This window comes from Lycorma delicatula, chromosome 2, assembly GCF_047948215.1.
Source record: "Lycorma delicatula isolate Av1 chromosome 2, ASM4794821v1, whole genome shotgun sequence".
Taxonomy (NCBI): Eukaryota; Metazoa; Arthropoda; class Insecta; order Hemiptera; family Fulgoridae; genus Lycorma; species Lycorma delicatula.
Genome location: NC_134456.1, coordinates 128,808,913 through 128,825,664, shown reverse-complemented (window position 1 = coordinate 128,825,664; position 16,752 = coordinate 128,808,913). Strand labels below are relative to the sequence as shown.

At 24.0% G+C, this 16,752-nt stretch overlaps 1 protein-coding gene across 1 annotated transcript in view; it reads right to left on the bottom strand.

Annotated features, from left to right (window-relative positions):
- serp (chitin deacetylase-like protein serp) overlaps positions 1-16,508 on the bottom strand; it is a 79,972-nt gene extending 63,464 nt beyond the window's left edge. Inside the window, exon 1 of the mRNA XM_075356250.1 lies at positions 16,397-16,508. Within this exon, the coding sequence (XP_075212365.1) occupies positions 16,397-16,454 (58 nt within the window). The 5' untranslated portion in view covers positions 16,455-16,508. The remainder of the gene's footprint in view (positions 1-16,396) is intronic.
- Between the last annotated feature and the right edge of the window lie 244 nt (positions 16,509-16,752).

The following is a 16,752-nucleotide window of genomic DNA, read 5'->3' as shown; positions in this document are numbered from 1 at the left end:
GTTTTGAATTTAAGCGTTTCTTCTCTAATGTATTTTCCTCGTCGGTAATATATAGAGGTTATTGAAAGTTGGAATTTTGTCAAATTAGGGTTAATTTTGTTCATTATAAAGTTTTTAGACTTTAATTAAATAACACACAGTTACTGAAATAATTAATTTTTAAAATATCAAAGATTTATCATTATTATTGTCTTTTTTTTTGTATCTCAAATTATATTTACAAATAATTTCTTAGAGAAACAATAAGTAAATTTTGTGATAATAATCAAGTGATAAAGGAGTTTCTCTTGAAACACATTACAGACATCAACAGGAGATCAAAGATAGGAAAGCATTGATAAAGTCCAGTCAGTAATGAAAAAGAAATCATAATAATATCCAGTATGTTGAATAAAACTACAACAAAAAAATAATAATAAAACATAGAAAAAAATACCATTAGAAACATAAATCATCATAAACATAATATTAACACTTTGATGACGCACAACTTAAGAAGAGAGACCTGTCCCGAGCAATATTAGGTTATCAACGCTTTATGGCTTATTTTTTTCTGAAATTGTGACAATGCTATTTATTTAGTTGAAAATTTCGGTTCAAAAATCACTAATAATTTTTATTAAAATATATCAACATTTTTGTTAAGAGTTAAGTTAAAGTAAGAGATTTATTGAAAAAAAAAAAAACGGTATTTTAATTCAAAAAATTGTTTTCAATTTTATGTTACATGGGCAAGTTTCATTGGTTTGTACAGTTATAAAAATCTAGGAAGACATATAAGAAAATGTCTAAAGATGGTTTTAAAAATTATAGTTTTTCTAATTACCCATAACTTATTAAAAATTAGTTGGAAACGGGAAATAACATCAACTAAATATATTTAAAAAAGTATGTATGATTTCATTAATATTGTACGTAATACTTAGGCCTTAAGAAACCTTATTCCTTTCTGAAATTTGTAAGTTTTTGAAATTATTTTTCGCAGTTTAATTTTCGATTAAAACAAAATAACGATCATTCACCTGATATCCTTTTAGAGTAATAATTTAAAGGTGCCGACAGCCATGCGTACATAACCAATATAGACTATGCTTTCGAATATCATATACCGAAGCAAATGAAGCGTGTGACAGCCTACATAAAAAGACTTAAAATTTACACATAAACAAAAGTAGAACAAGTAAAGATAATTTTTGTGTGGAATTTATCTACATAGTTCTTACAACGTAAAGAAAAATATGGAAACGCAGTGGTTAACTACAATAGACTCCTACGTTTAATAAAATATTTTTAAATAATAGCTCATAGATATTTTATATAACTTAATATTATGTTTTACGTTTTTATAAATAAATATTATTTATTATGACTCGTATTTTTACAAATAATTTTTTTAGATCTATAGAAAATACTGAAGTTTCAGTTATTAACTAAAATTCTTTCTTTTGTATTATTTAAAATTGGAGTTTGATTGATTACCCAACGGCATTTAATTAATGACAGTATGAAGGGGTAGCAACTGATAATTTATTTTGATTTTCAAATTAGTTTGGTTATTTTTAAAATTCTGATCTTAATTATTAATTTTTGAAAGACAAATTTTAGAAATTAATAATTCAAAGATTGATTCCCTATTCAGGCGGAAGCCTTTATAATCCAACTTGAATCCTTCTCTCTTTCTTTTTAATTATGTGTGTTGTTAATTATATTTTGTTAAGGAATGAGTATCAGAATTCTATTGTACTGGAAGTTATTTACTCTTTCGTTTTGGTAGTAGATAATTATTTTTTGATTTATAATTATTTATTGTGTTACAATATTTTCAATAGGGACTGTTGGGTATCTCTATTTAATCATTATATATGTTTTATTCCCCAATCATTTTGTTTATACTTAACTATGTATCTTTTCATGTTTTCGGGAAAAACAAAATTTTATCTATTTTGTATCTGTAAGTTCTGAAGTATTAATAAATAAAAAAAACAATAACAGATTTAAACATTTAAATTAGCAATTAATATAATCCACCTTACCAGCACGTTGATACTTTCTCTAGATCTTTCGGCTTACTTGGAAGCCATCGTCAGGAGTTAAAATAAATGCATTAAAGTCAAATTTTAAAAATCATAGTTAAAATTTAAAACCAGCATGACTGTCCCGGTTCAACTAGTATACAAATGAAAAATTTATTTAAAAATTTCTTTTCTTTTTTTTGACCCGGTCATAATAATGTACTTGCTAACAATTTTTTTTACTTCAAATTATGAATTATCTTGTGCTTAAAATATTTTAATAAACCATAATCCCCAGTAAAATCATAATATAATCTTCGTAAATAATATGTTAAAAATACCATTTGAGTTTTGTATTGTAATTGTATTGTAATTAAATAATTTTGGTTGTAATTTTAATTTACTGGATTATGGGATTAGTTTGCTGTAGCCATTTTTTGACTTATAATCTAAACTTTTAGTGCGATAAGAAGAGAAACATTTTTATCATACTTCGGACGACGGTGTTTATTTTGTAATTTTTCTGCAAAAGTAAATGATTTTAATTTGTATTAGGAGTCATTCTAATTCTTAATTTTGATTTTATCTTTGTAATCTCCATATACACCTATAATAACACATTTCGCCTAACAGAACTATATTTTAATACACAAACGAAGATCCTAATTATAAACTCATTTGATTTTAATCTTCAGATTTTGCAGCTTACAAATTATTTATGTCATTTTTAATTTGTTTTGAAAATTTCCATTTAGTATGGAATGTGATAATTATCTCATAATATGTCCATATTATGCGATAATTTATGTAAAGAAAACAAAGCAACTAATTATAATTGTTACAAAGTAACTTCTGTCAAATTTACTCTTTGTCATTTAACGGTAATAAGATTTTAGGTAGATATATTTAGATCTAAAATTACAATTATTGTATACAGATTTATCTAATGTATTCCAAATAGTATTGTAATTTATTTATTAAAAGGTCATAAAAAATAATTGTATGAAATTATTTTTGAATTAAGTGTTAAATTATTATACATAAATATATTTTTTTAAATTACAAATTCCAGGTTTTAATGTGAGAAAATAGGCCGAAAATTTCAGCATTGTATTGCAGTTATGTTTTAAATTTATAAGGATTTTACAGTATGTTAAAATGATAGATTTACTAAAATTGATAAAAGCAATCATGCTCGGTAGTTCATAAAAAAATTCAAATAAACAATCGATAACAAATAAATTATTTACTTTCGCTGATACATTAACTGTTAAAAAAAATTTATAGATGAAACTGAACATTGTGTTACAACATTAATACAGCAGCTTATTTTATTCCCTTTCTTTTAAAAGTCACTTATTTGTATAATATATTTTTAGAAATGCTTCTCTTAATAATGCTTTCACTTTTGATTTTAAATCCATTGAAGGTCACTTGTACCTGTTAATGTAAATTATTTATTTATTTTTTAATATAAAAGTTGTGCTGGTATTAAGTTACTTTCTTTATGCCTTATATTTAAAAATATTAATATCATATGACACATTTATATAATCACACAGCACAGTATAAATATCTATAAATCTATTCTCACAGTACGATTGAGAGAAGAAAAGCTTGATTTAATAATTTTATTTCAGTAAAAGTTTTCTTATTGTACACTGAAATGGTTATCTGTTGCGGTAAATTTTAATTGTTAAGTCATATATATATTTTTTATTTTTTGAGTAGATATATTTAATAAAATTTTAAAAACATTTTAAGTGAAGTAATGTTTTTGATCAGATAATTTTTTAATTCAAACCAGATTCGTCTTTTTGAAAGGAAACTAGTAATGTAGAAAATAGAGTTCACACACAAAGAAACACACACACACACACTGTAAATTTAGATCATTAATCCTTGACTGAGCCGTTAATTGAAACCCAGCGATCAGTCACGTTAACGCGAGCTGAGTTAAAATAAAATTAATTTTTAATTAGTTTTTTACTGGAGTCCTCCAGTTTCACGATTTTACTAACATTTTGTCCTGTATGAAATATAATACTGGTTTTATACAGTATAAATTGTAGATGTTTCTTTTAATAAGTAAGAAATAGATTATCGAAAAAAAATTATAGGATTTCAAGATAAGAAACGATATTTTTTTTAGATAAGAAAGCACGTGTACAGTTCATTTCATATAAAATAGTTGCATCTTTAAATTTTATTTTTCAAAGAAGAATTTCATTGATTACTATTGTTTAACAGTACTTTCAAGAATTTTGAGAGAATAGAAATATTTCCTGCTTCAACTTATTGCAGTAGTAAAATTTATCAATATTCCAAAAGAATGGCCTATTAAATCCACTCGTAAGTTATGTAATTCTCAGGATATTTTTATGTAAAGCAGACGCTATTAATTAAAATTGAAATTAATAAATTTCTTATTTATTTTCTTTACTAGTTTACAAATACACTTAAAATAATAATATTTCAGAAACAGTGTTATAAGAGTACCCTTGAATTCAAGGTGAAATAACTTCTTTGTTGTAATTATTATTGTTATTAAACTATTAATCATGTACAGGTAAGTATAACTTTAGTAATTTTTCATTCGTAAATATGTAGTGTACATAGTATTTATATTTAATAAAAATTCAAAAGAACATATTTTCTCATAGTATCACCAGTAGTCGTGTATTTACTGTTTATGTTTACTCAAAAAATTGTAAATTGTAAATGGAACTGTAGGAAGTAATAGCGATATACTTGGTTTCAAAGTAGTCTAAATTCTCTATCTATTAACTTTCTGTCCTAAAAGAATAATTTAAACTAAATATGGTCCAGAAATTTTATAATGTATGAAATCTAAGAGATTATAACACAAAGAGTATGTATTTGTTATTTTTATTTTCATCTAAGCTTCATCTCTGAAAAGTGAAACTTATGGTAGTATTCTACTCTTAGTGAGATTATAAATGATATGTATGTTTTGCTTACAAGGCAAAAAATACTCAGCAATAGACAAAACGGCGTTACCCAATTACGCACTGAAGCCGTTTTTATTTATTTACCTTCATTGACCAAATAACACCAGTAATAATGACATCTAATAGGATTGTATAGATTTTAATTATACTTGATCATTAATTAGTAATTAGTAACGTTTTCCAACTTAATTGACAATATTCTAGTCTTCAGGAATTAAGTACAGAACGGAAGCTAACTGCCTAGAGGAAGTTTTGAAATACACCTACCGACAGGATTCTCGTTACGTGAATTCTCTTTGGGTAAACTGTTTGGTTTTCTGCAATCTATTTCTCCCTTTTGGTTTTCTTTGGATTTTGGTTACTTTGGAGCAGGATGCTGACAATATATGGATTTTTAAATTCACGGCGTTCAAGATATTAGTGTAAATTGGTGAGAGTAGCTCTACTAATGAACATGTCAGAAAGTCTGATTCTCTTCCTGTGGTTTCAAACAGACCGAGCTGAACCCTGAGATATTTATTGGGTAAAGCTAAATTTTCTAATTCTTATCTATATACAATTAAATTTTTAATCGGATGGACAATTATTTTTGTAAATTTTTAAATTATCAACTGTTTACAAGAGTAAACACTTTACTGTTTTTTATATATTGTAAATTCAATATGTTCTATATTTAATTTAGAACTTAATCCTACAGCAATATAAAATATGTAATTGGCTAAGTTGCTAAACGTTTTTTAAACCAAGTGATTGGTTAAAATTTTTAACCAGAAAATTATATGTTTATAAAAATATTTTAAAAAAATATCAGGAAAACCCCAAATGATTGAATATGCAAATTAAGGAAATAATTCTAAAGTAAATACATAAAAAACAAATTTTAAAACTTTTATTCTATAGTATGCTTTGCTAGTTAAAAAATTAGGATATTGAAATTTACAACTTTGATTTATTTGTTTACTTTGATTTATTTATACTTATGATACTTTGATTTATTTGTTTATATATTTGTGCTGTATTATGTTGTTACGTATTCCATAATAAATGACGACTACATTAGTAAATATGACGTGATTCAACTTCAGTTAGCTTCAAGTCACAATGATATTACAGAGACTTTTATTTCCAACAAAGCCTGATTATAAGATTTTGAATTTAGTTCAATATCCATATTATTACACACCATATCTTTATTGTTACTATTATATCATTACGGTTGTATTATTACAGCTATATAAAGAATGATCTATAATAAATATGGTGTGGCAGTTGTCGTGAGCTTTGAACATTTCAAAAGGCATTGGCATAGCCAGTCTGTCCTTTCAAAATGAGCGTGCTAGTTTGCAATCCATCATTCAATACGACAATAGTTTTTAATGACAATTTGTTGATTGTGTACAAATACGGCTTTGTGACCGATTGATTTTTAACTAGGTTGTTTGTTGTTTTTCTATAGATATTGCTTAGCTTTCAGGTAATCATAATTAACTTTATGTTATCTTGAGTTATCTCAATATTTTTTTTGTGAATCCCATATATGTATATGTATTATTTAGAAACACAAAATTAAATTGAAATTTTATTTCTAAGACTGTCTTTACGACTTACTAGTTTGCTTATTATTATTTACTCGTTTGAAGTTTATTTGTGTAAAATCAAATTAAGCTCTTTAAATCGTTCAGACCATCAAGGGAGATTATTTGATTAACTAAGATGATACTTGATTTTGTGTTCAGGCTACGGTGAGAATCAAAACCTAACTTCAAATAAGTGTTCTTCATTGCGGCGAAAAAAAAATATTATGAAGGACTGTTATTGTTATCTAAGTGGGAATTACTTTGACATTTGGTTTCTATTAATTACTTTGACTGGAAAGGTTTTGCTAAATAGAGTATTTAAAAGCAAAGAAGACTCTCCAAAATACTTGAATAATAAATTTTAAACCTAGGCAAAAATAAGATCAGTGAAAATAAATGAGGTATTAATTGTATAAAAAAAAAAATTATCAGAGAATTTAGATTAAAAACTTAACTGAATTTAAGTTACATTGGGGGATTCAATTTTAGGACTTACTGTTTTATGATAATTTCTGAATTAATATTGTTTGCAACTACAAACTACATCAATTTTATTATTGATTTTCTAACAACACAACATTTTCAAGAAATATTTCGATAACATATTTGCCCACCGGGTCTAATTGTAAACTCGTTGCAAATCACTTATTTAACAGCTGACTTTCGAAATTGAAGATTCGGAGGTTCCAATTTTAGTAAGTATCAGTTATTTTAATACGTTATTAAAGATTATTAAAAAAGTGAAAATCCACTTTACCAGAAAATTAAATGTGTTTCTCTAGATCTTTCAGTCCTTAGACCATTGTCAGGAGAATAAAATAATATCATAAAATAAGGTAAAAATTAAAATTATTAAGCAGTCATGACTGTTTGCTAGTTATCAATATATTAATAATTATAGTTTATCAGTAAACTATGTATAGTTTATTTCAGTATAGTTTGAATATACTGATAACTAGCAAATAGTCATGACTGCTTAAACATTTTAATTTTTTAACTTTATTTTATAATATTATTTTATTCTCCTGACGAAGATCTAAGGACTGAAAGATCTAGAGAAATACATCTATTTGCTGGTAAGGTGGATTTTTACTTTTTTTAATAATTTTTTATAATTTATTAACATATCAGGGGTAACCGTGTTTAAGTTATTTTTATACGGATCTGAATACTAGAAACTGGATATCGGTGTACTTTGGTGGTTGGGATTCAATTAACCACATATTTCAGGAATTGTAGGCCTGAGTCTGTACAAGACTACATCACGTTTGCATGTCATACATATCATCCTCATCTCATTGGGCCGTGGGAAGTGGGGGTTGCTTATTTTTCATTAGTTGCAATGTACACTTTGGGAATAAACAAAATTAATCGACTCACTTTGAAATGAATAATATTCTTTTCTTGTTAGTATTTAGCTAATTAAAAGGTAATTATTAATATTTGAAAAATATTAACTTTACGAAAACAATGTATTTAACATAAACCAAACGTTAAACGAACGTAAAAGATGATCTTGACAGTCAATTAAAAAATAAAAGTATCTACTTAATCACATCAGGGAACAGAACTGTTGTCATTTAACTTAACACAATATTCCAGCTTAAGACAAAGACCTTATGTACATTTTTATAAATTAGATACATCTCAGTTTACTAAAAATAAAAGATTTTCTTTTACAGATCTAATACTACTCTGTCAACGAGTTTTTAAACAATACTAAAAAAAAACTTGAATTTCTTGCATCTAACAATTACGTAATTACGTACTAAATATTTTCTATTAACGCCGTCTAAATTTTGTCGTTTTTAACCACAAAATATTTTATATGTTTGGTAACTTCATGAATTTATTTAATATTGTTTCGTGTATTTATATTTTATTTTATTTTATTATACACTTTACACCTTTAATTTTGTAATTTTTATGTTGGTTTACTTTGTGAGACATTTTTAATCAATGTTTAACCAAGGTTACTTTTGATCTACCCAGGCAAATTTGGAGCAGTTTTTTTAGATCTGTGAAGAAGCACTCCTACCCATTCTGACGTGATTTATATATTGTATTATGATTTACTGAAGAGTTGGGTACATAATATGAAGGATATTACATATTCTGTTGTTAGGTACTAATTAACAGTATACCCCTAGCCTGGGATTCCATGATGTAACAAACAAGTACAGTCACTGAACACAACTGCAACTAATTAACATTTATTTACCTATATTATTAGTTTGTTTAAAGGGAATTTAGTAGTAGCTAAATAAAAATAATATTTCTTATTTAATCCAAGTTGTAATTTATTTTTCTAGAAAGAAAATCACTTTTAAATAGAATAATAATAAATAATTAAATAAGAATATCAGTTTATAATGGATGCTTTTTTGATTTTCTTTTTAAAGTAGATTATATAATGCTGATAATTTTTTTATTATAATAACATAAAAAAAGTTAAATTTTAAGTATCGAAAATATACAGGAAAGAAATTTAAATTACTTTTATAGATGTTTTCCTTAATATAAGAAGAGATTTCATAATTATTTTAAAAACACTATTACAATGTTGAAGACTGTTACTTTTCATTATTGTGTACAATTTCAAAATTATTTTTGACTTTAATAAATTTAAAAAAAACAATACTAACAAGTTTTTTTTTTGTTAGGATGAAAAATAATTTTAATAGTATTAAAAAAAATTATTAATTTGAAATATTTCGACTGGCAAAGAATAAAATCGTTATTATTTTCTGGAAATATTATCGTCCAAGTTAGGTTAAATTTATCTGTTTTTAGTTTTATTTTTAATATCTTTAGTAAATTCACATTATGCTAAAAATATTTAAATGCTATCAACTGTAAATTTTTTTATTAAAATAAATAATAATATATTGTAAATATATGCATTTTAAACTACAGATGAAAACGAAGTAAACCCAGTGTTGGTATCGTTATAAAACTGGTTTGTAATACGTATATGCAAATGATACCATAGCTTTCTAGAACGTTCTTTATAAGTGTATATAAAAAAGTTACTTTTTCTGTTTAAACCTATAAGTATTATATAAATAACTCTTTCAACATTTGTAATGAGACATTTAATTTATTTCATGAATTACGATCTTTTTTCTTTTTAGTCAATTCGTTCTAAAATTAAAATATACATGGTATTTTTTTAATGAGACTCATAGAACTAAACACTAAAAAGAAAGATTATTAAATAAAAATTTAAGTAAAGAAGATGAATAAATATTTAATATTTCTGAATAGACGTGTAATTTAAACACAACTATCTGGTGTATAAATTATCATAAATGAAGGTGAATCTAACACTTTGCTAGGAAAAAATTATAAACTACAATTTAATATCGAAGTAAATCCATATCTAATCAATATTAATTTATACAAAATTAAATACTTTAAAAGTGTTTACAGCTTTTTTAAAATTCATAAATTTGTTCCTTTGTAATATGCATGCTTTTATGTATATACACGGGTATTTTTATTTATAAACTTGGCAACTTTTAAACACGGGAAATATTTCGCCTAACTTCTAAATGTCCTTTTCATTTAAATACAAATAATTTTTGTTGCATTGTGTTTTAAACTGTAGGAGTTGTTAAGGTAAAACGTTGTGGAATGTTTGTACGTTTTTTAATTATTTTGTGTATTACTTGAAATCATGAGCATAAATATAAAGAATACTTAAAAATATTGTAGAGAATATAATAAAATGAAATTATCCATCCAGAAAAGTTTAATAAATAGTTTTATCTTGTAATTTTCTAGAAATTTAAATTAAACATTTTTATAAAAAGGTTACTGAATGTTATTAATGGCAAAAAAATGATGACATAACAAGTAGGTCTACAAAAAGGTTTTGTATTTTTTGTTAATTAGGATATTATAAGTACGATTAATCGGTCGCAAATGCGGGAATTGAGTAAAATTCTTAATTATGTTTAATTATTAGCAAATATTTATGTTAAATACAATAGTATTTAATTACTTAAAACAAATTAAAGACAAATTTATACTTCTGTACTCAAAATACAACCTACCTTAAAAAAAATTGTTTAAATTTAATTCAGATGTATGTTGTAGTCTGTATAGAAATAAATTAATTATGAATTAACTTCACCAATTCAGATTCATTCATAATATTTGTTGTAATTTTAAATCCTCATTAACTTATTATTCTGTTTTCGATCTTTTATATACTTTGAAAAAGGTTAATTAATCTATAGCTTATTGGTTAAACGTATTTAATAAAAATAATTCTTCAATTCAGAATTAAAAATTTTCGCTTTCTATTGAAGATATTTGATTTGTTTTTTTTTACACTATATAATCTAACTTTTTAATTTTGCTATATTTACTGCAATAGAGCCAATAACATCAAAACGTTCACAAAAATTGTAATTATTCTAATGTAATATTTATAATAGTGTTATAAGAAAAAAGAGGGAAGTTATTCACATGTATCTGTTAACTTACTCTAAATCGACGGAAAGTTTATTTTACGTTTTACAGTTATAAAATACTAATGAGAAAAATTCTATAATTTGTCGCAAACACACATTTAAAAGTGAAATCGCTGAATTTAGTGCTTCATTATACATTAGTCAAATATAATAAAATCTTTAGGATAATCAAAAATGATTTGAATTGCTAAAGATGTATTAAATAAATAACTTTAATGTTGTAAATGAATACTGATCTATAATGGAATGTACGATTTGTACTTTGAGTATTATTTTGTGTTTTTATATCTTTTCGTATATTTAGATCTAAAGTTTGGAAAAAATTAGCGATGGAACAGTAGTAAAATTTGAGCTATACTAGTAAATAAATCTGCTAATTTAGCTAAATTTACTTTTTAATTTATTAACTCCATAATATAGTAGTTAATAAACTTTTATTAATAATATGCGTTTGCTTATAAACAAAATTGATTATAATTAAAAATTATTCAGTATTGTGAGGTAACTTAGACATATAATAGATTTCTCTTTACTTTATACCTAAATAAAATGTTTATGCTAATCTAGGTAAATTGTGGGTAAAAGTATTTACCTAAAAGAAAAATCTCACGTACAATGAACTATTTTTTTTTTGTTGGCATTCCGTATGAGGAATCTTCAGTTAATAATTTTTAAATTATAACTGTGAAGCATAAATCTGCTAGATAAATTATAAATCGTTACAATATATAAACTTCATCAAATTACTGGGATCCTATCGTATGTGAATAACAGAGTATTAAACAACAATTTGCAATTTCATCTAAAAATAACCATTTACCGAAATCTGTTTAAATTTAGTATCACAAATGTAGTTCTTATTTTTCTTCAAATATTATTTAAGGTTAATATGATGCAAATTATTAAAAAAATGTACAACAGTAGTATAATGTTTTCTATGTTACAGGTTTTTTATTTTATGATAGAAAAAAAATTACCACCTTTCTTTATTATTTGAAAAGCAACGTTTCTATCGCACATTAAAGTCTCCGTTCAAAAACTTATTTTATAATGCAAGAAAGATGTTTATTCTATACAAATAAATTTATTTAACTTGAATATATTGCTTTAGTCTTTATTTTATAAATGTTAAAGAGTTTCACCTTCATCCATGTAAAACAAATTATTTTTTTCTGTAATTTTTTTATTATAAAAAGAACTTTATTAAAAAAAAAAAAAAAAAAAGTTTATGAAATTATTTTACTTATTTTAACATCTTTTAAAAATTTTACAAAATAGTTGTTTTTTTTTGTTTTGTTTTTTAAAAATAATTAATCTTGCAAAAACTAATTCGAAACACTAAATAAATAACTTTAATGAAATTCAATTGAACAAATAAAAATCAATAAATTCTTATACTACCTATGTTACGAAATTACAAAATAAATCTAAAAAGCTCTAGTTTTGTTATATACTCCATTTATGTATTCTTGAACTGCTCCAATTATCAGTTTCTAAGTCGTAACTTGTTTATAAGTGTTACATTGAGAAATAATAATATCTGTGTTATATAGTATTTTGTAAAAGCTATAAAAAATAATATAATAAGTCAAATCGACTTTTCCTTTGTTGTTGCCGTAATACTAATGAATAATTCTTCTAAGTATATTAGCACAACAGCATTTAACCTATACAAAAATTTATTTATCAGAATGTGAAAGTATACATAAGGATGCCATGCTTGAGAACGTGGATTCTATAACCTTAATCTTTGTTTAAGTACTTAAAAACATTTAAATATTTGCTTTGCATATGTTGAAAAAAGCCATTCGTTGTTTTTAAATTCATATAGAAATCTGATGTTTGGATACATATATAAAACAAATAATTAAATTATGAAATTTTTGATTTATTTTAACTTAAAATACAAAAATAAACCAATTACAAGTATTTTTAAATTGTATAAATAATTTTATTATTAATAAGTACAAAGTTATAATTAAAATAAAACAGCTTTGTTATTTGTCCGTTAAGAGAAAGTTGGTTCTTAACAAAGATTGCATAATAACTCAGTTAACAGAAGCAGGTAGAGTTTTGTTTAGAGAAAGCGAAATGTAATATTAAAATTTACTTTTTTTTGCAAATTCTTTACCTACAAAGTAATAATAGTATAATATTAAATATTACGAGTTATGTAAAGAAATGATAAGATTATTTTTCAGTATAATAGGTTTAATTTTTAATTATAAAAAGAAAGCTCTGTTAAGTAGTGTTTAGAAGTAAATATAAGCATATATACGCTTGCTTATTTTCAATTGAAATTTGTAATATTTCCAGTATTTTTTATTGATTTATTCGTAAACTTCAAAAGTATTTTGTTGTTCTAAAAATATACCTCAATTACGACTATATGAAAGAAAAATGCTACGACTACACAGTTTTTTGCGATTTTTGTTTCACGGATTGTAATCATAAATATATTTATTGTTATCATAAATTACAAATACCTTTATTAGTTATAATGAAACGTTTCAACCTCTTGAAATTTTTGCATTAAAAAACTTGTTAGTAGTGCAATACGGTGCTGTTTTAAATAAAGGAAATTGTATTACCATAAAAACCTGTAAGAAATTAACATAAAACAGCGGTCCACTTATGTAAAATAACTGTGAATTTTGTTATTTCCTTGGTTTCTTATTGGTTATCTAACGCTATTATTTATAAAGAAGTGTTTTAAGTCATTATTTTGCACAATTAAACAGCCTACAGATTAATTTATTTAAATGTTATCTTATTTTCTACAAGAAAGTTTATTTTTCTCTTTATTTTGTATACATAATACGGTTGAAAAATATCAAATTGCAGGTTTATTGGTTTCGAATTTATAAAATAAAGCTGGTTTTTTCTGTTATCAAATAAATATTCATAGACTTAACAGTTTTTAATTAAGATTTTATATTGCTCTAATCAACTCCTACGCAAATTTTATAAGTAAAGGCAAGTATTTTTTCATATCCTTGAACGTATTTTAATGTTATAGATTATAGTTATAATTTACTTTATTTTCTTGTTAATTCTAACGAGTAAATATCATCAGGAAATACTTTATTGAGTAATAAGAGAAATATCTTGAATAATTAATTGTTTAAATTAATTATGTATTTAAAAACTGTGTAATGCATTAAGTTCATTTGAATTCTTAATTGTATAAAGTAAATAATTGTAATTTAAAAATGGCGATATTATTAACTGATCGGATAACTGCTTATAACTAATTTTAAATTTCACTTCCCAATTTTTTCTCAAACTGTTAGATTTATATGAAGTTCATAGTTAATTAAAGTTATTTGGTAACAGTACTAATATTAATAACGACAACAATGATAATAATATTTATGTAAAAATACATTTCATAATTGCACAGCCATATTAGTAAAGAACATTTCAGTAGCATACGAAACATTCTTGCAAAACTAATTTCAAACGCATTTTACCATTTATTCCTTTACTATATACTAGTACTTCATTTACTCAGTAATTTATAAAGAAAATTTCATAAGCGAAACGTGTAAAAAATATATACAAGTAGAATCTACGTTTAGTGGACTTTTTTTTTACAATTACATGAGAATATATGACACACAGTGTATAAATCTGCGAGTGAGTTTGTAACCGTGGAATTTCATGTTATAAGTCTCCATACTGGAATAATTCATTCATAAAATTTAGTAGTTGTTTGATTTTGCCAATTTAAAATTATATTATAAATTTTAAGCATGAAAAAAAAATTTATAGCTTGAAAACTGTTGTAAATTATTTCTTCATATTTAAAACCTGCGTTTTTATTTTGCTAATTGGTTTTTATGTTATAAAAAAAATAAATTTACCTTATTAAAAAAAATTTAAATAAAATTCATTTCCCCGTTTACCTTGAATTCTTAGACAAGTGCCATTTTATGATGACAGTATTATACACTGTAGCATTTGTTGGCTACAATATGGCTACAAATATGTCATAGGAATTTGTTAAAGATTATTATTTAACAATTATTATTATTATTATTATTTAAAATATAATATTTATTTATATTATATTGTTTTAAGAGCGTAATTAATTTTAAGAGTTTTATAATATTAATATTCTGCTTTACGGATATAACATATTACTTAAATGTATTTTTCTTTTATCCCCACCTCTCTATTTCCATCTCTCTTCCTCAGAATATATTGTCATTATCTGATTATATATTTCTTTCCTCATTTTTTATGTATCCAAAAATGTTTATTTTACATTATATTTTTATAAATATATCACTTCTACAATAGGTTTATGTTGATCGAACTTGTTTAATTAGAAGGGGAATCTGTTCACTTAGGCTTTGTAACAAAATATTTACCGTGTGATTTATTTTAACTAACTTAGTCTAATATTTATAAAATTAATTTAATTATGATTTTTACCAGTATAATATAAAATATCTCAGAAAATTATGCTTTTAATTTTATTAAAATTTTTAGAATATTTTCACGAAAGTAAGTCGGATAATATGATTTTACTTGTTACTTATCGATGTTATGTACTTTCCTTATGCTGCTATAACCTAGCGAATAAATTATTATATATCTTTTTCCTTTAATTTTTGCATTCATTTTTTCAGCATAAAATACAGTAAAACTACCTCAAAATTTAATGATATTTTGTAATATTACAAAATCTATGTAGATATGCTGTTATATTTTAGTAATTTTATTTAATTTATTCTTGTTGTTAGTGTATTTTAAATCTTAAGTTTGCTGCAACTTACATAAATTCTTCTTTGTTGTCAATAACGTATCATAATTTAAACATACCTTCATCTAATTTATTTAAGATATGTGAAAAATTTTTTTTTTCTTTTGAAAGTATTATTACTCTTTGGGCTTTTATCATGTTTTACTTTTTTTTTTATTTTAACTTCATTTACGTTTAATAAATTTATTAAATAAATAATATTTAATAGTTATTTTTAGAAAAAATTACTTTTTTCTAAAAATAACACGCATTTTTTAGTACTTTGTATTTATTGATCCTTAAAATTCATTTTTTTTTATAACGTTTATTAAATTATATAATATTATATTTGAACAGTAATGATTTAATTTATAAATCTATGAACAATAATAGTAAAAGTTATTTCCAGTTTATTGTCAGCCATTATTTTAGGATAAGTTATGCACTGAAATAAATATTTACTTCGTTTTATAATGAAAAATAAGGTTTGTTTAACTGTTAACATTTAAGCATACTAAATATTCTATAATTTTTATCAAATTAATTATAATTAATTATCACTTATTTATTTAAACACTAATTAAACATCACACGCACTACTCACCGGCGTGTAGACATATCGTGAGAAGCACACTACACACCAGAAATCTCCACGTCTCCATCACTGATAGTGGGCCGGCCGCCCAGTGTACCACTGCTTATATATGCGGCCTACATTACTGCCGCCACGTTCTCCCATTGGCTGATACTGGTAGTCGGCGCACGCGCAAACTACCGACCCTCTGACATTGAGGACAGGGGTGACTCAAAAATTTATATGTAATTTTTCTTTTTATCCGCTTGATTTTTATTTTTGAGTAAAATATATTAATTTTAAACAATTTTATTTACTGACGATAGTCCGATTAATTGGTAACTTATTTAATTCGTGTTTCTTTTATTTAAATAAATTTAATAACT